Here is a 24,936-nt window from a genome sequence, read left to right as displayed (position 1 = left end):
GTCAAGCTTTCTTCTTCATCAGGTCCAGCCAGTCAGGGCACTGCGCTGGTAAACAGTCAGCAGGTCGGATGGGTAGGATGGAGCAAGACCGTTAATGGCCTTGAACACCAACAGAAACACCTTAAAATCCACCCCAAATCGAACTGGCAGCCAGCGTAGAGAGAAGAGAACGGGGGTATGTGGGGATGTTTTCAGGTGTTGCAGAGAAGGCGGGCAGCAGCATTTTGTACCAGATTATGTCTGCGGAGGACGGGTTGATTTAGCCCAATCGAGAGGGCGTTGCAGTAGTCGATCCTGGCACTGATAGCACGGGACAGAAACAGTTGGACTTTTGACAGGAGCCTAAGCTGGAAGAAAACCACAGCACTCACCTGTTTGTCAAATTTCAGGCTGGAGTCAAAAACAACGGCTGGAGCGAAACTGTGGTGTCATGGGACCAAAGACGTGTGCGCTACGGGGAGAGTCAGGGCTGAACAGAATACATTTGTGGTGGAAGGTTTGTGAACGCCACTGTTTTGCAACAACCTGCACGAATAATACTCGTACAGAACACGTAAGAACATTCGCTTCAATCTAGCCTCATAAAAGCACATTTTATCTGAATTTAGGAACATATAAGAACATTTGACTTCGATCTAGCTATGTGATTAAGAACAACTTGCTTATTTTAGGACTCGTTATATTCTTAAAAGTCACAAAAAAAAACATCCTAGTTATGAGAATTCTAGCCAAGCAGATTTTGCTTACCCCATTGGCAAAATCTTTTGCTTGAAATAAGAAAAGTTGTCAGTGTGTAGCTGAACGTCACCTGCGTACGGATGGAAACGGACGTTGTGGTCGGAAATGATTTGTCCGAGTGGCGGTGTGTATGGAGAAAACAGAAGTGGTGCGAGGATCGAGCCGTGTGGTATGCCGTGTGGTATGGAGAGAGGCGGTGCCGCGGAGGAGAAGTCATCGAGCGGAACTGAAAAAGTCCCGTTGGTGAGGCATGAAGAGAACCATTGTTGTTGTTTGTCACATTTGCACTTTTTGTTGATCTAGCGACTTAGCAGGGATTACTTGAGAACTCTCGCATCCCCACCATCCCCGGCCTCCTAAATCACACGTCCCTCCCAGACTCCGCCCATGGCTCAGCGGTCTTGATGAAGGGCAGGAAGCGGTTTGGGCTTGATGGAAGTGTTTGCATCTTCCGCTTTGTTCTCCTGAGTGCTGCTGATGGAAGAAAGAGTGATGGCTTCTGTTCCTCGCCACGCGCTTTAATTACTGCCACCTTGGTTTTATTCATTGCAGCGCTGGAGAGCGTTGGGGAGCTTGGGGCGGGGGGTGGGGGGGTTGGGTAAAAGAAGCTTCTAATCAGCAGTTGGACACGGGCGTTAAATGAAATCACGTGTGACGTCGCCAGCTAACAAGCTGATGAGGATCAAACCGCAGAGGAAACACGTGCTCGGCAGCTTGACGCTGTTCCACTTAAATCAGGGGTGTCCTAAGTATGGCCTGGGGGCCACTCGCGGACCGCGGCTGATTTTTTTATTGGCCCGCGGCACATTCTAAAAATGTAATTGAACACCTAAAAAGAAATCAAACAGCAAAAACGGCAGTAATTTTACGAGAATAAAATCAAAACATTACACAAAAGAAGTTGTAATCTAAAAAGTCGTAATTTTACAAGAATAAACTCGCAATATTATGAGGAAAAATAACTGCAGTAGCATACAGTTCCGATATTAAAAAAAAAAAAATTAAGTCATAATATTATGAGAAACAAACAAGACAATCAATAAAGTTGACATTTTGGGGAAATTAGGTTGGGGAAAAGTCAAAATATTACAAAAATAAAGTCAGAATCTAAAAAATAAATAAAATCAAAACAAAAAAAAATGTGATTTTAGTAGCCAGAGGTGAAATATTAACGAAAAAATATGTAACGTCATAATATTATGATAAACAAACAAAACAACAAATAAAGTTGTCATTTTTGGAAAATTAGGTTGGGGAAAAAGTCAAAACATTTTGAAAATAAAATCTAAATATTATTAAAAAATAATAATAATAATACAAAAATCCAAATAATGTGATTGTAGTGGCATAGAGTTGAAATATTGTAGAAAACATGTAACGTGGCATAATTGTGAGAAGAAAAACAGCTAATAAAGTTATAATTTGGGGAAAATTGGGTTGTGGAAAAATGTATAATATTATGGGAATAATGTTAAATTCTTATGGAAATAAAGTTATATTATTACGAGAAGAAAATTTACAAGACAAAAATTGAAACAAAAAAAAGTTAAATCTAAATTTAAAATAAAAAAAAATCAATATTCCAATGCCAAAAAAAATATAATAACATAATAATAATATTCATAATATTCAATATTATGAGGAATTAGCTGAAATATTAAAGAGAAAAGTTTTTATTTTTAAAATGAAATAAATTAAATTAAATTAAAATTAGATTGTGGAAAAAGTTATAATATAATGGGAATACAGTAAAAAATATATTGGGAATAAAGTCGGAATTACAAGAAGAAAAAGTTAAAATTATTACTTTTTCTCATAATTAAAGCTTGTTTTTCTCCTAAAACTGCAGTATTTTCTTGTAAAATTATTACCTTTTCTTGTGGAATTAAAATCTTTTTTTCTTCCTAAAATTGCAGTATTTTTTTTTTATTTAAAAAATTACTTTTTCTCGTGAAATGAAAAATGTTTTTCTTGTGAAATTGCAGTATTTTCTTATTACAAAGTATTAATTTTTCTCATGAAATAAAATATATATATATTGTAAAATTTCAACATTTGTTATAAAAATGATTACTTTTTCTCATGGAATTAAACATTTTTCTCTTGTAAAATTGAAGTTTTTTCTTATAAAAGTTATTGCTTTTTCTCATGGAATTTAAACTTGTTTTCTCGTAAAACTGTGGTATGTTCTTATTAAAAAAAAAAATCCCATAGAAGGAAAACGTTTTTTTCTCATAAACCTGCAGTATTTTCTTTAAAAAAAATTGTGTTTTTTCTCGCAGAAGTACAATTTTTCTTCTTTTAAAATTGCAGTATTTTCTTATCAAAATTATTATTTTTCCTCCTGGAATTAAAACGTTTTTAAATCATGAAACTGCAGTATTTTCTAATAAAAATTATTTTCAAATTTTTTTTCTTCATAAAATTACAGTATTTTTTTAAATAAAAATTATTTGTTCTTCTTGTGAAACTAAAACCTTTGGTTATAAAATTGATTACTTTTTCTCATCGAGGTACAACTTTTTTCTTTCTCACAAAAGTGCAGTTTTTTCTTTAGAAATGTTTATTTTTTCTTGTGGAATCAAAACTTTTTTTCTTGTAAAAATTGCAATAATTACAGCAAGTTTGCAAAAAACAGTGCACATGCATGAAAGACACAAACGTCATGAGTGTTGGGTTTTTAAATATATTTTGCATTTGTGTCAAAAGCATTTAGGTGACTTCATGTGGCGCGAGCTGATTTGGGAGTGACTCCAGCGTGGAAAGTGATACCCGGCAGCTTCCTGCATCCACCACCACTAAAACAGAAAAAAAAAAACAACCCACAAACGCTGGAGGAGAACCGCCGGCCTGAAATATTATTCTTTCTCGCCGAATGAGCCGCCGCCGCAGAACGTCGACAGGCTTTTTCTCCCCGCCACCCCCTTCTCAAAAGCGACCACATTGAAGCGAGCACATTGAAATGTCAAGAGCGTGAAACTGCTTCCAGATATGTCGCCTTCCTTCAGGCCGGCGGTTGCTGCGATTAGTCACGCCAACCGCGCCAGATAGAGAAACTCACGTCGGCCGGTTCCGCTCGTAGCGGGTCGCCTCCGCTGCCGCCTGCGCAGCTGCTTTCCGCTCCTGAAATTCCTCCCGGCTCAGCACCGTGCCCTTGTGGCCGTGCTCCACCAGCTTACGGGCTGACTCCCTGCTCTGGAAGCCAAAGGACAGAAACATCATTTTTAGTTGACAATCACACAAAACGGAAAAATGTCAGGTTTTAATTATTAATTATTTATAGTGAATCGAGTCGTTCCGAAAAAAAAAATCCGGTTGTGGACCCCCGAGCACTTGATTTTGGATTTTCTGGCTCCTCACATGATGTGTTTTGATGCGCTCCATAGACACAAACGATCTGCTTTTTGCTGGTTTTCTGCGCCATAAATGGGAAGACCCGGGAGATGAAGTGTCTTGTAATGCCACCAGGCTCCACAGGAGGCGACAGTGAGCCGAGGAAACTCATCTTACTTCATTCAGCCGCTGGCCACCGGTCAGCGCCGGCGCTTAAATCACTGATCTGTACGAAAAAAATCTGGATAGCCCATTGGTCAATGACTTGTGAAGCCACGCGGCCGCCATATTGCCACTCACGAGAAACACTTCTCGGACTATGACTTATGTGAGAACTTGTGAGTTGTTAAGTGTGTTGTTAGTTTGTTAGCCACTCACACTAAATGCAAGGTTAGTCTTCACACTAACCTCACACAACAGGTGTGCTTGAGCTTAGTCATAAGGACTCGGGTATGATCATTTTTACAAATTCTGTCGATATCATACCATACCTGAGTCATAACGGCTTTACATGGGGGGCCGTGGGGGATATGTAAACAAACAACCACCACTAGACTACTAAATCATTTGTGGTTGCTTGCAAATATTAAAAAATATGTTTTTTTGTTTTTTTTTTGTTTACCTGAATTTCAAATGAACCCCCATATGGAGACAATGTTTATATATTATTACATATTATATTTCATATTATTTCTGTGGTTTTTGTTAAAATATATTTTTATATCAGAAAAGAGGTTATTTCTATTTCATAACACAAACAAAAAAACATCAGCAAAATGTTAAATGATTTTAAAACTTGTCCAAAGTCACTCTCTTTTATGATTCATATTTTGTACAGACGAGAGCATAGTGAATTGTATGAAAGTAAGAAAAAAAAGTAAAGGATGATGACCATGGATTTTAGTGGAAAAAAGGGATGGGATATGCAGTTCAAATTAAAATCTCTTTCTAGAGGAGTAAAACTATCATTGCTATAGGGGAGTGCTGAGCCAGGGTGCACAGTAGAATTTTGTCCCAAAGGCAATGAGAATTGGAAGGGGAAAAAGTACATTTAATATCGCCAAAAGATAGAGAATAACGTATCAAATGGTTTTTAAGGGACGAAGGTTGCGTTACTTGAAGGAATGGGAGAATCTCCCCGCTTTTTAATGTCAAATATAGATGTTCTGTTAGCCTCTTCATCTGCTTTGTACACTATGTACGCTGTGCCAATGTAGTCGAGGTGTGAGTGGTAAGATGGCGTCTCTTTGGCTTCAGCGGCTTGCACGGGCGGGTGCGACGTATGAGCTATCCAGATATATAATACAGATCAGTGTTTACCATTCACTACCACTGAACTCTATACTACTGGAAGCGGCGTCCCTGCTGACCGCATGAAGCCATTGGTCGGCCATCTTGCTTCACCCAAAAAGCCCACACGCTTACACATACATGTATCTTCATTCACTACATTTATTATGTTTCGGTATAAAAATTAACACAAATTAACAAAAATTCCATTGAAACAGAGTAAATTTACTAGACCCAAATCTCAAAATTTCCCTCCAGTTTAAGGTTTTCCTACCTCTATGGTGTGAAATTACAATGCATAACAAGTCAATTTCAGCGTTGACAAGGTATTTGTTATGATAAGGATCTACGTAGTATCAAAGTTAAATGCTAGCATACCTTTAGAAGATGATCAGGAAAGTCAAATATTGTTGGAACTGCATTTTGTCCTAATCTAACAGTCTGGCCGGTCCTGTCCAAGTTCTCCTCGGTGAAATGACTTGAACAGAGTTGCGATCCGGCTGCAGATGTAGTCTGCTACGTACGACATGTGAGTGGTAAGATGGCCTCTCGTGCGTGCGCTGTGGCGTCAGCGGCTTGCACGGGCGCGTGCGACGTATGATCTATCCAGATTTTTTTCATACAGCTCAGTGGCTTAAATCGAGCGCTCCCCTGGCAGTTGCAATCTGTGGCTAAGGAAGTTAGCATAGTAAAAAAAATAAAATAAACATTTGCAGTATTTTCTTCTAAAAATTAATACTTTTTCTCTTGGAATGAAAACTATTATTTTCGGAATATTGTTTGATCATTATTTTCTTGTCTAATTACAACTTTTTTATCTTGTAAAACTGCAGTATTTTCTCATTAAAATTATTATTATCACAAAATTAGAACTTTTTTCTTGTAAAATTACAGTATTTTCTCACCAAAATGATTATTTTTTTCTCGTGAAATTAGGTTTTTTTCTCGTAAGTATTTTCTTAGAAAATTAATAGTTTTTTCCTGTAAAACCGCAGTATTTTCTTATAAAAAATTATTAGTTTATCTCATATAATTAAAACTTTTTTCTTGTAAAACTACAGTATTTTCTTAACAAAAGAATTCTTTTTTTTTATGGAATATTTTTTTCCCCTTGTAAATATTTTCTCACCTTTTTTTTGGAATTTTAACTTTTTTCTTGTAAAATTGCAGTATTTTTTTCCCTTGTGAAATTCAATTTTTCTTCTTGTAAGTATTATCTTATAAAAAAATGATTACTTCTTGTGAAATTACAACTTTTTCTTGTAAAATTACAATATTTTCTTATCAAAATTATAATTTTTTTCTCATGAAATAGGTTTTTCCCTCGTAAGTTTTTCTTTTTTTTGTGGAATTTACACTTTTTTTCTGGTAAAACTGCAGTATTTTCTTAGAATGTTTTTTTTTTCTTCGTTGAATTAAATTTTCCTTCTTGTAAGTATTATCTTATAAATGATTACTTCTCGTGAAATTTGAATTTTTTTTCCTGTAAAATTTCAATATTTTCTTACAAACATTATTACATCTTCTCAAGAATTTAAAACATATTTTCTTGTAAAACTGCAGTATTTTCTTATAAAAAAAATCCTTACCATACTTCTGGTGAAATTACAACTTTTTTCTTGTAAAATTATAGTATTTTTGTATCAAAATTATTATTTCTTCTTGTAGAATTTTAACTTTTTTTTTGTAAAACTGCAATATTTTCTTATAAAAATGATTACTACTTCTAGTGAAATTATTACTTCTCATGAAATTACAACTTTTTTCTTGTAAAATTGCAGTATTTTCTTAGCGTTTTTTTTGTACTATAACTTTTTTTAGGGATGTCCGATATTGGCTCTTTTTTTGCCAATATATTGTCCAACTCTCAATTTCCGATTCCAAGATCAACCGATAACGATATGCGTACGGACTGCCACGGCGAGCAGATTAGCTGCACTTAAGAGAAAGGAAATTGACCCTAACACTGACTACAATCACCACTCGTAAAAGGTATAAGAACTGTGGGGAATAATAAACAACTAAACATGTACTTTTAGCAACTTTTAACAAAACAAGTGCCGCAAGGCATGCTGGGTAGCTGTAAGCCCGGAAACATTCTCATCGGGAAGCGCTACCAGAGAAGCCTTTGTGCTGAAGAGGTGTTCATATTCTGAATAAAGCGTTCATGTTCTGACCTGCTATTAATAAAGACCGGGTAAGTGGAGTTTGAGACGCCTGCTCCATAGCGTCTCGGTCCAAAACGGAAAAAAAACGGAGCTGTCAGTTCGATCACGCGGCTTGTCAGGTCAACGTCGCCACAGCACGCCGCCATGCGCCCTCACCAGAGAGCGGAAACGCTGGCTTTGCCCTCCGTCGTTTGATGTGGCTCCGCAGAAACGAGCCCCTAGTTCTGATTTTGGCCTGAAAGTCGTTTTCTATATGAACGGGCCGACTCAGCGGGAACCTGGACTCGTACCCGCAACATCCATCCTGGCGACGGAGGTGATGATTTTGTAACGTGACCTCTTCCACCACCGCTACACCTCTCTGAGGGCAGGCCTCGCTCCGTCAAAAGACCCAAACAACACCGGCCAGGAAAAACAGGCCCCGCTGTGGGATGATTTATCAGAGCTGGGCATTATCGGCCGAGCGCGCAGGTCAGCTGACCCGGCCCGACCCCGGCGGGTTAAACAGTGATTGACGACAGCTGATTAGCAGGTCAGATATGGCTTGTCCTACCCTGGTGTGGACACAGGTGTTCAAACAAAGTGAGCCGCAACACCAAATGAAGCTATCCTTCACAAGTCTGCCATCTTGTGGACGAAATTAGGAATCACGTCAAAGACAGTGGAAACATTCTACACAAAAATGTTTTATTGCCCACAAACTATGCTTCATCTAATTTACACCGTTCATTACAATTTGCAATTTGTTACAATGTTTGTTTGTACAGTGGTACGGATTACGGATTACACAAAATGAAAGTATTTATTATTAAGTTTACAATACAGTGCATGAATTACGCATCCTATCGTTTATTTGTGTGGCACGTAAACCTCCTTTGAGAATTACCTGTGTATTGCTGCCCCCTAGCGTTACTTTTGTGAAGTTGCACCAGACTACAGTCAGCATTTTGCAAATGTGGTGTTCCCTTGCAGAATGGCAGAGTTTAAGTAGGTCATCATGCACCATAAAAACAATTTCACAACCTTAATAAAGAAGTGTTCGATACGGCATAAATCATATGACAATTAAATAGTAAATACGTATCACAATCACATTCATAATGTGCATATCCTGGTTAGGGGATGAATATAACTATAGCACCTGATGTGAAACATATACCAATTCCTGAAATTGTTTAATGCCGGTTTTATGTTTATGTTCTGTAGACTTAGTATTTTTAATTTCAAGTTCCTACAAGGCGTGCTGAAAAAGTTTAGTGCGCCCAGTTTGGATCTAGCTAGGAAACCAGCAGTAACCAGACGTCACACGTTAAAGTCAAAGCAGAGCAACAAACTTCACTCACTTTCAAGTAAAACAAATCCATCGGCATCACTTTGGAGTCCAAATAATCCTCATAGACCTTAAAGCGGCTCACCGGCTCTTGGAAACGATTGGCTGTATTGTAATCCATTTTGTTGCCAGTGTGTTTGGGACCGAAGTTGCCGTAGCGACAGTTGTAACTTTTTTCACGACACTTGACCGGGAGCGGAAGTGTTACTCACCTGGAAGCCGGGTCAGAGGAGCGAGGTTTGAAATAGAGAAAGGAGCTTGCTTTCTTTCTGATGTGTTTAACGGGAAAACAGTGATACACACGCTAAGTGGGCGAATATACCACGGTTACTTTAGGGCTAGTGGCGCAATGGATAACGCGTCTGACTACGGATCAGAAGATTCTAGGTTCGACTCCTGGCTAGCTCGTTAGTTTTCTGAACAATTTTGTTCGGAAGTTTTTACTCTCGGAGTTTATTGCTCGCTTGCAAAAATGTTGAAAGTGGAAGTCTATATCCCTTCTGATTATGAATTGATAACTGCAGGCTGTATTTATAGTTTGATCCCTCTGTATTTCCTACGGAGCATAAATAATTATCCCTCTGAACTAGTTTGTTTTTATTGATGTTCAAAAAACTGCTATTGGCTCTCATCCAAATATTTTGGTATTTTTGCCCCTAAAGCCTGCCTGTGTCCAAAACCTACGAGACTGTAAACTATATAGCAATATATCCAACACAACAAAAACAACGGAACAACAAAAAATATATATGAAAATAAACATCTCATCACCTAGTATCGATCTGATACCAATAGTCGATCATCCTACCACGAGAGCCCATCCATCCATCTTCTGTACCGCCTCCACTAGAGCCCACTGAGTATCTATTTTGCAACACCGCCGAAAGGTGGCAACAGTACGGCGTTTTGGAGGCGTGGCTACCATAAAACTCCCATCGAGGAAGAAAAAGGCGGAACTTCCTATTTTACCATTCACTCTTAACCCCGAGTTGGCTTTCGAAGATGGCTACCCGTAGTATGAACAGTAAGTAGAAGCTCCTGTGATAATCATTTTAGTGTTCTTCAGAAGAGTTTTTGGTGCACAAAATTAGCTATATACACAGTATTGCTCGACTTGTATTTACATATATGGTAATGTGGCTGTAGTGTAAATTCTATTTTTTCACGTAGCCTATGCGAACTACAACGTATCCGGTGTTAACAATTACTAACAATAGCCTGACCACTGATCTGTATAATATATCTGGATAGCTCATACGTCGCACCCGCCTGTGCAAGCCGCTGAAGCCAAAGAGACGCCATCTTACCACTCACACCTCGACTACATTGGCACAGCGTACATAGTGTACAAAGCAGATGAAGAGGCTAACAGAACATCTATATTTTACATTAAAAAGCGGGGAGATTCTCCCATTCCTTCAAGTAACGCAACCTTCGTCCCTTAAAAACCATTTGATACGTTATTCTCTATCTTTTGCTATATTAAATGTACTTTTTCCCCTTCCAATTCTCATTGCCTTTGGGACAAAATTCTACTGTGCACCCTGGCTCAGCACTCCCCTATAGCAATGATAGTTTTACTCCTCTAGAAAGAGATTTTAATTTGAACTGCATATCCCATCCCTTTTTTCCACTAAAATCCATGGTCATGGTCCTTTACTTTTTATTCTTACTTTCATACAATTCACTATGCTCTCGTCTGTACAAAATATGAATCATAAAAGAGAGTGACTTTGGACAAGTTTTAAAATCATTTTGCTGATTTTTTTTCTGATTTTTTTGTTTGTGTTCTCAAATAGAAATAACTTCTTTTCTGATATAGAAATATATTTGAACAAAAACCACAGGAATAATATGTGATAACCAGAATGTGTAATAACCATAAACACATACAACCACAGAAAAAAACAACACTGAAACAGAACCATATGCTTTGGGTAAGACAATACGTTGTTAGCAATCTCAAACATAGCGGTATGCATGTTCAGTAATATTATTTTCCAGAACATATCATATGAATGAATCCTTTTACGTCAGTCATTCAGGAGCAAAAAAAAAAATTTTGTTTATCCAAATGAAGGGTCATGCCAGGTCAATTGTATGCAAACTGGCTTGCTAACTGCACTGTATACAATGCCTGGTAAGCATCATGGAAGCACTGAGATTCTCCCATTCCTTCAAGTAACGCAACCTTCGTTCTTTAAAGAAATACATATATCACAGTATAAAAAAAGTACGTACATTTCCTCTTAGCTATTATAGAGCTATATAAACGTATCAATTCTGGACATACATTTAATCAGAGAAATTTTACACGATCGAAAATATCTGAGAGATCGACAGTGCAAAACCCTTAAATGATCAATCATAAATCTACATTTCAATCATACTTACATGTGAAATGTTCGTCCACAGCCTTTGAACTGGCGATTTGTGCAGTTAATAGCTGCACATGCAGGCGTCTTAAGGCAACATTTGTGTTCAATCCGAGTTAATAAAGTAAGTTCACCACGAATGCAAAAGCTTGTCGAGAAGTGTTTCTTGCGAGTGGCAATATGGAAGTCATATTCACAAGTCATCGCCAATGAGCTATCCAGATATATAATACAGATCAGTGAGCCAGACAAATAGATGTCAGATGTGTCTTTTTAATTTCTCGTGACTTGTTTATGGGGAGAACCATTTTAGAACAAGTGAAGTTTTTTTCACGTTGGACGTCGGATATACGGCTCCGCAGCTACAGCGGCAGTTCCCGATTCACTGTGTCCGGAATACTCAGTCATGGGGAGCACGCACGCACGCACGAGAAGTGCCTCTTCCAACGCTGGTAGTTTATATTTAGGGACCTTCAATAAATTACGATTATGTTGAAGACATTTAAAAAAAAAAAAACAACTCCTAAAAAAAACCTGATCTATAACCATGTTAAATAATCCTTCTCGAGTATCACGCATAAATGTAATATTTTATATACTTTCAATACAACAAAATCAAGGGTTTTGCTCAGTAACTTCCAGGTTATGTGTATATACTTCAAACTACTTTATATAGAAGTACTAACCTAGTAGTATCTCCTGCCACTGACTACTGACACACCACTTGGAGGCAGAGGAGGACACAAAGAGGAAGAAACGAAACAAAAAGAAAAAGAAAAAAGGTATGCATGATACTAGTAGGCTAGGCTAGACTCCTAATATAAAGTGAGTGGCAGTACCTAGGTCACATGACCTGGAAGCTATTGAACAAAATCTTGGATTTTTTTATATCAAAAAAGGATTTTGTTAAATAGCTAGCTTCAAGGCCATGACAATAATTGTAGCACAAAAAAATCAAATTTCACTTACACTATTTATAATAATCAATAAAACATGTTCATTCCGTGTGTGTCTGTCTTCTGTCTGTCCATATTGGATGGACTATATAATGTGTCTGAGCTTAAGTGTGTCTGTGTTGTTTCTGTCCTGCAGACATCCAGCAGATGATTGGTCGTCCAGAACGTCCCCATCAGCCGCCGTGGGGGAGTTCCACTTTAAAGCAGGAGGATCCGCAGACTGCCTCATACCTCCACTATCAGATAGTGACATGTCACACTCTCCTGAGGCTGGAGACATGAGCAACACTGAAGAACCTTTGAGCAGCGATATGAGGACTGGCACTGACAGAAAATACTCTAAAAAGAAGAGAGGTAAAAGACCGTTTAGCTGCTCAGTTTTTGCTCAAAGTTATGACAAAAAGAGCGCTTTGACTGAACATGTGAGGGAACACGCCGGAGAAAAACCTTTTAGTTGCTCAGTTTGTGATAAACGTTACTCTAGGCGGTTTGATTTCAGTCGACACAAGCAAAAACACGCCGCAGAAAAATCTTTCCGTTGTGCACACTATGGTGGAAGTTTTTGTGCGCAGAGCTCTTTGGTTACACATACAGTATGACAAGAGACGCAGAAGAAAGACCTTTTCATTGCTCACATTGTTATCAACATTATTTTACCAAGTGCTTTTTCATGAAACATATGAGCGAACGCCTAAAAGAAAAACCTTTCAATTGCTCGTTTTGTGACCAGAAATTTAAAAGCAGGCCCACGATTTTCCAGCAAGACCAAGCAGTGGTCAAAAAGACCCGAATTTACAAACTGAGCGCTCTGTTGGCTCTCTTCATATGAGGGCATTCCTTGGTGAATCAGCAGAGCGGGGTGAGGGACGTTCATATGTAAATGAGGCCACTGCCAGAGGATTCAGCGGGGATGAGAGACTTATAACAGCTACTCAGAAGCACAGGCTAAAACAGGAACATAAAAACAATGTGATGGCATGGAAAGGTACAAATAATTGGTAACAAAAGGTACAAATAAGTGAATGGAAAATAATAGCGGTAATTCATTCTGTGCTGCGGTGAATAAAAACCTCACTGCACATCACCTACCACTTCAGTGCCCTCAAGAATTACTGTATGTGTTGCACGAACCACCTCTCCAAGGAGCGAAGATGCGGAGAAGAGTCAGCACTCAACAGGCGTTAGAAACGATCCTGGGCGAAACAAACCCTTTTGACTCGGATGGAGAAGACATCAACCTTCAGCCGAGTTCGGCCTCTGAGTCGTCTTGAGGTTAGTTTCCCAAACATCCTATTTACTTTTTCGTATTCGTATTTGTACTTTATTTATCCCACAGTGGGGAAATTCACTTGTTACAGCAGCAAGCAAGATATGCAAGTAAAGAATACATAGTGTCTACAACATGGTTCAGGTGGTGCAGGTGTTGTAGAGCTTGACAGCGGTCGGTATGAAGGACCTGCGGAACCTCTCCTCCTTACACCGTGGGTGTAACAGTCTGCTGCTGAAGGAGCTGCTAAGGGAACCCACAGTGTCATGTAGCGACGTTTCCTGACTATCTTTTATTTAGGAAGACATGTCGTGTATCGTGGAGGGTTTCAGAACATAACCCCCCGTGAGGGACCACTGTACTGGAGTTATTATTAGCATCTATGCATGTGTTTATGATATCGCTTGACTTTCCTGTTGCTAATCATTTGAAGTTGTTCACACTGCAGATGAGGAGACTGGTCATCTGCCAAATAAGAGAGCTTGGTTGGGGACTACGCCGACAGAGACGGCGAAAGATGGCACAGTGTGGCGTGAAGAACAGCTGGGGACACGTCTTCACTTCACCCCATTAGAACCGTACGCCGCAGATGGAAAGCCAACGGTTAAGGCCACGAGAAGCGTCTTTAGTCGCCTTCAGAGCTTCCTCTGTTTCATCACTCTTGACATGCTTGGTAACATTCAAGAATGGACTATTCAGCATGCACGGCAAACGGAGCTGGCGGATTGGTTCATGGCAATCCCTGAGCTAATGGCATTTATGGCTGTCCTCATCTTGTAGGGGGTGATGAAGCTTCCATCACTCCGCGATAGCTGGTCAACCAAAATGGGCAATGAAATTATGCCCCGACACCACTACCAGGACATCATGCGACACCTACGCTTTGACGACCGCTTCACGCGCGGCGAGCGAGCAGAGACCGATAAGTTTGCTGCAATTTCCACCGTGTGGGAATCGTTTGTCACCAACTGCATCACATCCTACAGCCCTGGTCGACACATCGCCATTGATCAACAGCTTTACCCATCGAAGACTCGTTGCAGTTTCCTGCAGTACATTCCAAAAAAACCTGACAAGTTTGGCATCAAGTTTTGGGTGGCTTGTGACTTGAAATCCAAGTATATCTGCAATGTCTTCCCATATCTCAGCAAGGACCCCCATCGTCCCGGTGGGGAGAGGCTGTCCGAGAGTGTGGTGATGACGCTAATGGAGCCATTCCTGGACAAGGGCAGAACTGTCACCACGGACAATTACCTCACATCGCTGTCACTTGCGTGACGACTGCTTGGTCGGAAAACCATCATCCTCGACACAATTGGCAAGATTCGCCAGGAAATTCCAGCCAGACAGACGGACCACAACACCTCTAAGTGTGTCATTGTGCGTACAAGTGCTACGAAAATATCAATTCATCTTATTTATTAGGTGTTTTCAACCACTGGTGCCACACTGTATGTGCCGAAACGGAAGAAGAACGTCTACATCCTTAGCAGCATGCACAGCGTGGTTGAGACTGAGGACAGCAACAAAAGGAGGCCAAACACAGTCGTCATGTACAACATTACAAAGTGTGGCGTGGATGTCATGGACCAGATGTTGCGGGAGTACAGCGTGCAGGGACACGGAGATGGCCAGTCGTCGTGTTCTACAACATGATTGACATGGCGGCGCTGAATGCACATGTGCTTTATCAAGCCTGCACCGGGACGCAGGAAAGACGGACGGACTTCCTGGTGGACCTTGCAGGAGAGCTGGCCAACTCTTACGTTGCCGCGTAGAAGGCACGCGAGGAAGAACCGCTTCCGCAATCTCCCACACGGAGCCCTGGGAAAAGGGTTCGGTGTTAGGTCAATGATCAATGCAAGGACAATCGCGCAACTGTACGATGTGCCGACTGTGGCAAATAGTAGGGAAATACAACGGCAGTGCCGGGTATGTTCTGACCATTCAGACAGATGGCCGAGTGGCTGCTGAAATGCCAGTCACACACACAGTACCCGGATAATTGTAAATATGTTTGGATTTTGTTTTACGACTTGTATTTTTTAAAATATATTGTATTATTCTTACAACAAAAATAAAAAGCATTGGAAATGAATCACAGTTGTTCTTTTGTAAAGTTCTCATGTCAACACCCTTCAATAAATCTCAACAAGAAAGGGAAAAAATCCAATGTGTGTCGATCTCCTAACATGGCAAAGTGATGACGCAACACAGGTTTCCTTCAAGTGGCTCAGTATGGCCATTCTTATAATATTTTGTGCAGCTCAAAACTTTCGGAGCGGTAGGAGGGACCATCAGTGGTGGCTGAGCGTATACGGCGTTGCCTTAACAGGGGCCAACTTCTGTTAAACGGTGGTGAACGCTTACGAGCGGTGATGAATTTCATCACCGCTCCAGGAAGGCTACAGCAAAGTTCGGGCGGTGTGACCGGGCCTTTATGAGAAGCTTTCCAAGTAAAGGCCCGGTCACACCGCCCGAACTTTGCTGTAGTCTTCCTGGAGCGGTGAAAAAAATTTATCACCGTTCGTAACAGCGCACAAAATGGGAAAAAAATCGAAAACACGGGCGTTGTCCTAGCGGTGCACCGCTGAAGCCGCCGTTGCTTTAGCATTGGTTTAACGTTGTTTTAACAGTAGCTAATGTTGGTTTAGCAGTGACGTGAGCGTTGATAGAGCGGCGTTCTGCGCATGTGGGCGTTGGCTCGGTGGGAGTATAAAGTTGGTTTAACGGCATACTGCTTTTGACTACAGAGCTGAACGGATCGCTTAAAGTTCTGATTTTGATAGAAGTCAATAATTCATCATGACAGGTGGACAAAAGAAGGGGAAAGCTGAAGAAGGAAAGCCTCCAAGAAGATGAACCAATATGCAAAATTTACCTTATGTATTTTACTTCAACATTTTTAATTTATTATTCCGTTGCTATATTTTACAGAGACCAGTCAGGCCACACCAGAAGCCAGTGCTTACACGGCCACAGCCACTGCTACCACAGCCCAGGCAGGGGCAGCTGCTGATGTAGGTAATCACCAATGAAAATGTATGAAATGTAGTAATAACAATAACCATAATCTTTCTTTCACGTTGACATTGCTCATTTATTATTCATTTGTTATATTTTGCAGACTTTGATGATGAAACCAAGGAGGCCTTGACACAGGACCAGCCTGATGATGAGGAGCAACCCCCTGGTGATGACCTACCTGGGAAGGGCCGTGCTGCTGCTGGTGCTGAAGGTAATTATAATGTGATGAATGCAATGAAAAATCAATACAAATTTATCTAAATAATATATTTTTCATTTATACATTTATTATTTATATTCTATTGTTATATTTTTCAGACTCTGTCTCTCAGCACCCACACTTGGAGAGGGATGATGAACAGCGTCAGCCTCAGAAGAAGTATCGCCGCAAGGCCCTCCTGCTCGACAATGACACTCAGGAGTAACTCTTTGAGTGGGTCCGTGAGCACGAACTTTTGTGGAGGAAGGGGGCCACCGACTACAAGGATACAAAGAAGAAGACGGAGCTTTGGACCAGGAAGGCAAGAGAGCTGGACATTGAGGAGGGAGCTGAAGCTCTCAGGACATGGTGGAAGTCAGCCCGGGACCTCTACACTAAGCTTCTCTCCAAGAAGTCTGGCCAGGCTGCACCGAACTTGACGGACAGAGAAGTGTTCATCCAGAGGAACTGCACCTTCCTGCACCAGGAGGTGAAGCCCAGGAAAGGTCAGCCACTTAGAAGCATACCCCTCACACAGGGGAACCTGTAGCCAGCCAGCCTCCAGCAGCCCAGCCCTTGCCGTCGGCCAGCACCTCTCGCCAGCCTTCCCACGACATCGAGGAACAGGAAGAGGACGAGGGCTCACTCTCGCTCATTGAAACTCAAGCGGCAGTCACGAGGTCCATGGGCACCCCCTCACCAGCTCCCTCCACCTCCACCACCAGACCACGCTGTGCCGCCACCAGAGCCGAGCCTGAAGACTCCCCTGCGATGCTGGAGATGAGGGATTGTATGAAGGCCACCAACGCCCTCATAGAGAAACTGGTCCAAGCCCAAGAGATCAGCCATGCAAGGCAGCCCTTTATCACGTACATGTCCCAGTCTCTACAACGACTACCTGAGGCCCAGTACCAGCTCACAGTGGAGAGGATGATGACCATCCTCCACGAGATGCAGCGACCCATCCCTCACCCCCTTCGTCCAGCTCCACCACGTCCAGCATCAGTATTTTCACCCACACTCACATTCTACCAGCAGCACCAGCAGCCGCATTACTTCCAGCCCCAGCCTCAGCATCACGGCTTCCAGCAGGACCCTCTCAACTTCCAGCAACAGTCTGAGCCTCAGCATCAGCCTCATCACTTCCAGCAATTGCAGACACCCAGTGTCAGCCAGCCATCCTCCACCCCAAGGGGCTCCAACGAAGGACTCATGTTGTCAGACATGCCGAACTTTTCCTCCATTAACATCACCGCCTCAGCTGGGACTGCTGATGTACTTGCAGAGATGAGGGCCACCACCGAGGAGAATTGAGACTGCTTGTGATGTGTTGAAGGGACTGCTCAGATATTTCATGTGAATTTTGTTTAAGGGATGAGCTGGTCTGTTGTTTTGATGTTTGCTGTTTATTGTTTGCATGTGCACTTGTGTGTTTGGGTGGTCTCAAAAGCTTTGAGCTGTAGTTAACAGCATTTTTATTAAACTGTTCTTGACTAATTTGTTTACTTAATAATGAAAATAAAACTTTGAACTAATTTGTTCATTGCATTTCCAATACTGGGGCCCCATTGACGTTCAAGTTCCTTTAACACTGTCAAAAACATGTACAATGCACAAGTGTCTCCTCGGTGTTGTGCACAGTGTTCAGTTGATAGCCACCATTCTCTCCTGCCAGTCCACTGATCCTGCTGGGGAGTTGCACCAACGCTTGAGTAGGTTTTGCAGCCTCTTCCCATCACGTGAGGCTTTGTTGGGGCCTTGCACAACGATAGTGTCCTCCAAATTCCGTCCTTCTCTCCATGCCCCAGGCTGCATGTTCCCAACTCGTTGTGCACGGTCCACAAGTCTGTTCTGGAGCACTGGGTAGTGGGTGTGCATCAGGTTGTGGAGGATGCAGCAAGATTCCACGATGGTTCTGACAGTTTCATGGTGATGTTGCATGGTGGTGAGCAGAATCCGGAACCTATTGGCCAAGATGCCGAAAGAGTTCTCCACGACCCGTCTTGCCCTGGAGAGCTGATAGTTGAAGATGTGCTCTTCCTGGGTGAGGTTTCTGGTGCTGTACGGCTTCATGAGGTAGGTCGGCAGTGAGAAGGCGTCATCCCCGATGATGAAATAAGGTACATCCTGACTGTCATTAGGTAGGGGGTCTGGCTGAGGAAAGCACTGAATCGTGTTCTGGTCGAGCCCACGATGGAGATCACTTTTGTTGTAGATCTGAGTGTCTGAGGATGAGCCATTGCCCGAGACGTCAATGTAGGTGAACTCATAGTCCGCATCCACCATGGCAAACAGGATCATGCTGTAAAACCCTTTGTAGTTGTAGAATTCTGAGCCAGAGTTAGGAGGAGCTTTACAGGCCACGTGCTTGCTGTCAATGGCACCAACTGTGTGGGGAAAGTTCCATTTCTGGTACCGTTGTTCAGCCAGGTCTCTCCGCTAACTTCTGTTAAACGGTGTTGAACGGTTACAAGCGATGATGAATTTTTTTCACCGCTCCAGGAACGCTACAGCAAAGTTTGGGCGGTGTGACCGGGCCTTAAGGGCTGTGTGTCCTGTTCAACACGGCACCATCAACATGATACTACCTTGGCGATGAACTCCTAAATGGGCTAGTGGTGCAATGGATAATGAGTTTGACTACAGATCAAAAGATTCTAGGTTCGACTCATGGCTAGATTGGTTTTCCCACTTATTCGGACAACAAAATGTTGGTACATTTTTAGTTTGGGAGTTTTTAGGGTCATGGCGGGGTCAATTGTATGCAAACTGGCTTGCCAACTGCACTGTATACAATGCCTGGTAAGCATCATGGAAGCACTGAGATTCTCCCATTCCTTCAAGTAACGCTGTCACGAGTTGCCGTAGGGACACGGCGAGGAGTAGGATCCCAAAGCAGACAAATCAGTGTAGAGCAAGTACAAAAAGGAAAATTTAATATACAAAAAGAATCCACACAAAAATACAAAGTACAACTAAGGAAAATCCAGCAAGGGTATCAACAACAAAAAACACTAACAGCAAAAGGCTGTTAGGAAAAATACTAGACAATAACAAAAAACACTGAAGGCAAACCTTACAGGAACAGATCAGAAATACGAGGCAGGTAGGTACAGGTAAACAGGAGGCCAGAGAGCAGGATAAGGAGCAGGGAGCCAAACAAGGCGGTACCAAGAAGCAGGTCATCAGGGAGTACAGTCTGGCGACTAGTGTGTTGCCGCTGCCTTGCCTAAGAGTCCTCACTAATGAGATTGCCCACAGGTTCGCTGGGAGATCCACCCACACCGGCTGAGGTTGCACTGAAAGCAAATAGCACATAGGCGGCAGCAGAGCGACAAGCAAACGTGACAGTAGATGTACTTGCACAGATGGCACAGCAACCTCCGCCTCCTGCGAAGGGAACAGTGGAGGCTGATATCCGTTAGCAACCTTAAAAGGGGACTTACCTGTGGCTGAGCTGACGAGCGTGTTGTGTGCGTACTCCACCCAGGGGAGGTGGGGGGCCCAGGAGGATGGGTGCCGGTGACAGACGCAACGTAGGGCTGCCTCCAGGTCCTGGTTGGCCCGCTCTGTCTGGCCGTTGGTCTGGGGATGATGACCGGAAGAGAGACTGACTGAAGCTCCAAGCATCCTGCAGAAAGCCTTCCATACTCTGGAGGTGAACTGGGGCCCTCTGTCCGACACGATGTAGTGAGGTATACCATGAATGCGGAAAACGTGTCTAACCAGCAGACGTGCTGTGTCCAGGGATGTAGGTCGTCCAGGTAGTGCAATGAAGTGTGCCATTTTGGAAAACCGGTCTACAATATTTAAGATGGTCGTGTTCCCCCTGGAAGCAGGTAGTCCAGTGATATGTGTGACCAGGGTCGGGCGGGAATGGGTAGTGGTTGAAGCAAGCCGGCCGGGGGTCGATTAGAAGATTTATTCCTAGCACAGAGAGAGCAGGCCGCGACGAACTCCTTGACATCCGCCGCCATGGAAGGCCACCAGAACCTTTGTGCCAGTACCATTAATGTCCGTCTAATTCCCGGGTGGCAGGTCACCTTAGACGTGTGACCCCACTGTAGCACTTCTGACCTTAGATTCTCTGGAACAAATAGTCTATCTGGAAGACAGCTCTCTGGTGGTCTCCTCCCGTCTGTTGCCTCCGACACCTTCTCCACCTCCCACTGGAGCGCACCCAACACCCGAGCCACAGGTATGATAGTCTCTGGTAACCTCTCCTCTTCCGTGGAGCTGAAGAGTCTGGACAGGGCATCGGGCTTGGTGTTGCGTGAACCGGGTCTGTAAGTGATTGAGAAGTTGAAGCGAGTGAGGAATAGTGACCAATGGGCTTGTCGAGCATTGAGTCTTTGGGCGGAGCGAATGTAGTACAGGTTCTTATGGTCAGTGACAACTACAAATGGAAGTACTGCACCCTCCAGCCAATGACGCCACTCCCGCAGCGCAAGAACGATGGCCAGCAGCTCCCTGTTCCCAACATCATAGTTCCTCTCAGCCTGTGTGAGGCGACGCGAGAAGAAGGCGCAGGGGTGCAGCCTCTGGTCGACTGGGGATCGCTAGGACAGGACAGCTCCCACTTCCGTATCTGATGTGTCGGCCTCTACGAAAAATTGAGAAAATTGAGAATGAGAACCGGTGCGGCAGTAAATAATGCTTTTAGATTACTAAAAGCCATCTCTGCCAATGGGGTCCATATGAACGGAACTTTAAGGGATGTGAGCCTAGTCAGAGGTCCTGCTTTGCTGCTGTAATTGCGGATGAATCGCCTATAGAAGTTGGCAAACCCTAGGAACCTCTGTAAGTGCTTCCTTGATTTAGTAGTGGGCCACTCGACCACCGCTTGGATCTTAGCGGGATCGGAACGTAACTGCCCCTTCTCCACGATGTATTTTTTTTCCTATAGCTCTGCTTTTAATACAGTCAGCCCCCACAAACTCACAAACAAGCTCCTCACACTTCTGCTGACATCACTGGGAGATTCTTCTGGTGTTTGCAGGCGCGGATTTAGAGGGGGGTGTGGGGTGTGTACACCCCCCACCCCCCCACCCCCCTTTTTGAGGCACCCACGATTTTTCCTGAAGCTCTTGCTCAGGCAAATCAGCTGATGTACCCCAACACACATAGGATCTTGTTCCTGATGCTGATCATCCCTGTGACCAGTGCAGGCGTGGAGCGTGTCAACTCTGTGCTGAAGCAGGTGAAAAGGTGTCATGAGGTCATCAATGGGCCAGGACAGACTCAATGGCCTGATTCTGATGTATGTCCATAGGGACATGCATCTGAATTATGGGCACGTGGTGGACGCATATGCCAGAATGCAACTGAGATGCATGCTATTCCTGAACCCACTGTCAGGCTGATAATTTACATTGGACATTGAACGTGTGCTGTACATGGCTATCCAGGTGGAGGTGCAAAATAAAGGTTCTGTCATCATGACTATAGGGAAAACTGTTGTCTATTCTCAATGAAAATGAACCAGAAAAGCGACCCCCAGTGACATAAAATTATACTCAAATCCTCGGAATTTACAGCTGCTTCAAATTGGAAAATATTTCAGGAAATTGAGCTAAAATGGGTTTCTCCTAGTACCGGTAATTTTATAAATAGAATGTTTTGGCGTAAACGATATATTCCAAGGATAAAAATAACAACAAACTCTTGAAATTAAGGACATTGCTCGAGATTGTTCGAAATTAGGTCTAATTTTAAAAAGGTTTCTGGGGGAGGGCCCCCAGACCCTCCGCTCCGTTTCCAGTGCTTCGGCCTAGGGCCTCGGCCACACACCCCCTTTTCAAAAAAGCTAGATCCGCCCCTGTGCTTATGCTGCTCTGCGTCGCTCTGCTAAGAAAAACATTCAACATGTTGAAGGAGTTGGTGAAGGAGAGACTAATGGCAGCAGCCGATGAAACATTGGCGCTGTTTGAAGGAACGATAGCGTCGAGCACTTGGCCTGTCACCCTCCCTCTGTAACTGGGTGTTTAACTTTCTAACAGGCACGCCCCAGTCAGTCAGAGTCCACAATCGCACATCCAGCTCAAGAATTGTGAGCACTGGGACCCCACAGGGGTGTGTGCTGAGTCCGCTCCTCTACACGCTCTTCACCTATGATTGCGTGGCCTCCCAGAACAACACCAGCATCATTAAATTTGCGGCTGACACTACAGTCATTGGCCTGATCACTGGTGGAGTTGAAACATCATACAGAAGAGAGGTGGCTGACCTCATAGCTTGGTGTCATGATAACAATCTCCATCTCAATACAGATAAGACTAACGAGATGATCATCGACCCAAGAACAAGCGAAAGGGAGCCGCATAGACCCCTGTTTATTGATGAGACTGAGGTGGAGAGGGTGAAAACCTTCAAGTTCCTTGGCACACACATCAGTGAGGACCTCACCTGGTCTCACAGCACCTAACAAATTATGAAGAAGTCCCAAAGGAGACTGTACTTCCTGAGAAGACTGAGGAAATTTGGCATGTCCACCAAAATCCTGAGTTGCTTCTACAGATGCACCATCGAAAGTGTCCTTACAGCCTCCATCACTGTTTGGTACGGTAATTGTACAACACGTGATAGGAAGGCACTCCAGCGGGTGATCAAGACCTCACAGAACATTGTTGGGGCAGCCCTCTCCTCACTGCAAGACATTTATAAAACTAGAGTCCTACAAGCATCAAGGTCGAATAAATTTTGTATGACAGGGGAAGTGTATGTCACACTTCTCCCTGGCAGAGTAAATCTGTTGAGCACTTGACGGCATTTAGATCTACAATTCTATCTGCTTTAAAGGCTGGACAGGACAGGGGTTAAAAAAAAAAAAAAAACTAGAGTCCTACGCAGAACACACAACCTCATCAAGGACAGCACACATCCACAACACTCATTATTCACACTCCTACCGTCAGGCAGACGCTACAGGAGTTTGAAGTCCAGGACCACAAGGCTGGCCAACAGCTTTTACCCACAGGCCATCTGACTGCTCAACAAAGCACTCACACACGCCGCACGAAACACACACACACACTCATAGCACTCTATTTATTTATTTATTTATTTATTTATCTGTTTTAATGTCTCTTCTGTTGTTGTTGCTTAATTTATTGGTACATATGTTTCTTATGTTCTTATTCTTTTTCTTGTGTTTTCTTTCTTTTCTTGGGAGAATGAACAGAATAAGAATTTCATTGCATAGTATAACTGCCTGTTTTATTGTGCATATGACAATAAAACTCTTGAAATCTTGGAAAACAGTGACAATCCACAGTGCAGGTCCTATTCTTGTAGGGGTAGTGGTGCAATGGATAATGCGTCTGACTACGGCTCAGAAGATTCTAGGTTTGACTCCTGGCTACCTCGATGTTCATTTTCAACACTCAGTATTCACCAGCTAAGAACACCTGGTCACACATTGAGGCGTACAACTGGAAGGCTACCCCTGCGTAGGAGGGGCCTCAGTTCATCTGACCAGAAGTGCCTCTGACTTGTCCTGCACAAGTGTAGAAGACCAGTCCCCGCAACGGTGTATCATTCTTCCTGGTACGTTTAAGTATTCAAATTGATCGTTTCCGAGACTTATTTGAAAGCATTCGAGACAGCAAACCTTTACAGACAAAACTTTCGGGTGGTCTTGTTCAAAAAGAGTTTGATTTCTACTGGCTGTATTAAATGGAAAAACAGTGTTAATCCACCACCTCATCTGATGATGCAGATCTCTGGTCTTCGGGGGGGCAGTGGCGCAATGGATAACGCGTCTGACTATGGATCTGAAGATTGTAGGTTCTTGACTGTCTCTTCATTTAATCTGAAACAATCCATTGCTCAGGTGCAACAAACCTCAGTAGAATGCAGACTGCAACAGCCGTCATCTTGTCGTGGTTAGTACTCTGCGTTGTGGCAGCAGCCACTCTGGGTCCCGGTAGTTTTTGGCGTTTTCTAAAATTGCTGCTTTTTTACTGAATGCTGTTGTTCAAAAGAGTGACAACTCGATGATGCAATGTCAGTAGACATTGCGCGTGAATGCTGAAAAGCTGAAGCGAAACTGAAGCGCTTTGAAAAAGTACCAAAATCGAACGTTGGAGAGAACACGAGTTGCTGGGAAGCTGAAATTGCTCAGTTGGGAGAGCGTTATGCTGAAGATCTAAAGGTCCCTTGTTCAATCCCAGGTTTCAGCACAATCCAGTTGCTCTTGATGACTTCAGATAATTTGAAAAGCCTTAGGTTCCTAAACGTTTAGCTGGCTGCGCA

General features: G+C 42.8%; 2 protein-coding genes and 1 non-coding gene across 6 annotated transcripts in view; 2 read left to right on the top strand and 1 right to left on the bottom strand.

Moving 5' to 3' along the window:
• cfap299 (cilia and flagella associated protein 299) overlaps positions 1 to 9,010 on the bottom strand; it is a 117,751-nt gene extending 108,741 nt beyond the window's left edge. Inside the window, exons 1-2 of the mRNA XM_054773068.1 lie at positions 8,873 to 9,010; positions 3,800 to 3,933 (exon numbers count right to left, since the gene is read on the bottom strand). Coding sequence (XP_054629043.1) covers positions 3,800 to 3,933; positions 8,873 to 8,980 — 242 coding nt within the window. The 5' untranslated portion in view covers positions 8,981 to 9,010. The remainder of the gene's footprint in view (positions 1 to 3,799; positions 3,934 to 8,872) is intronic.
• Positions 9,011 to 9,194: 184 nt separating this feature from the next.
• On the top strand, positions 9,195 to 9,267 carry trnar-acg (transfer RNA arginine (anticodon ACG)). Its single transcript has one exon. It is a non-coding gene; the product is annotated as a tRNA-Arg (tRNA).
• A 582-nt stretch (positions 9,268 to 9,849) lies between these two features.
• On the top strand, positions 9,850 to 18,218 carry LOC129179832 (uncharacterized). 4 transcript variants are annotated; one of them, XM_054773588.1, is made up of 5 exons: positions 9,850 to 9,883; positions 12,327 to 12,544; positions 16,395 to 16,481; positions 16,585 to 16,695; positions 16,803 to 18,218. In XM_054773588.1, exon 5 carries the CDS (start codon positions 17,368 to 17,370, stop codon positions 17,995 to 17,997), a length of 630 nt encoding a protein of 209 aa, XP_054629563.1. In that variant the 5' UTR covers positions 9,850 to 9,883; positions 12,327 to 12,544; positions 16,395 to 16,481; positions 16,585 to 16,695; positions 16,803 to 17,367; the 3' UTR covers positions 17,998 to 18,218. The 4 variants fall into 3 exon arrangements, with proteins under 4 accessions (XP_054629562.1, XP_054629563.1, XP_054629565.1 ...); XM_054773587.1 differs by having other exon boundaries at positions 16,395 to 16,477; XM_054773589.1 differs by lacking the exon at positions 9,850 to 9,883 and adding an exon at positions 11,119 to 12,016 and having other exon boundaries at positions 16,395 to 16,477.
• Positions 18,219 to 24,936: the final 6,718 nt, after the last annotated feature.

This window comes from Dunckerocampus dactyliophorus, chromosome 4 (genome assembly GCF_027744805.1).
Source record: "Dunckerocampus dactyliophorus isolate RoL2022-P2 chromosome 4, RoL_Ddac_1.1, whole genome shotgun sequence".
Classification (NCBI taxonomy): domain Eukaryota; kingdom Metazoa; phylum Chordata; class Actinopteri; order Syngnathiformes; family Syngnathidae; genus Dunckerocampus; species Dunckerocampus dactyliophorus.
Note: the sequence above shows the minus strand (reverse complement) of the source record. Positions and strands in the feature narration are given on the sequence as shown.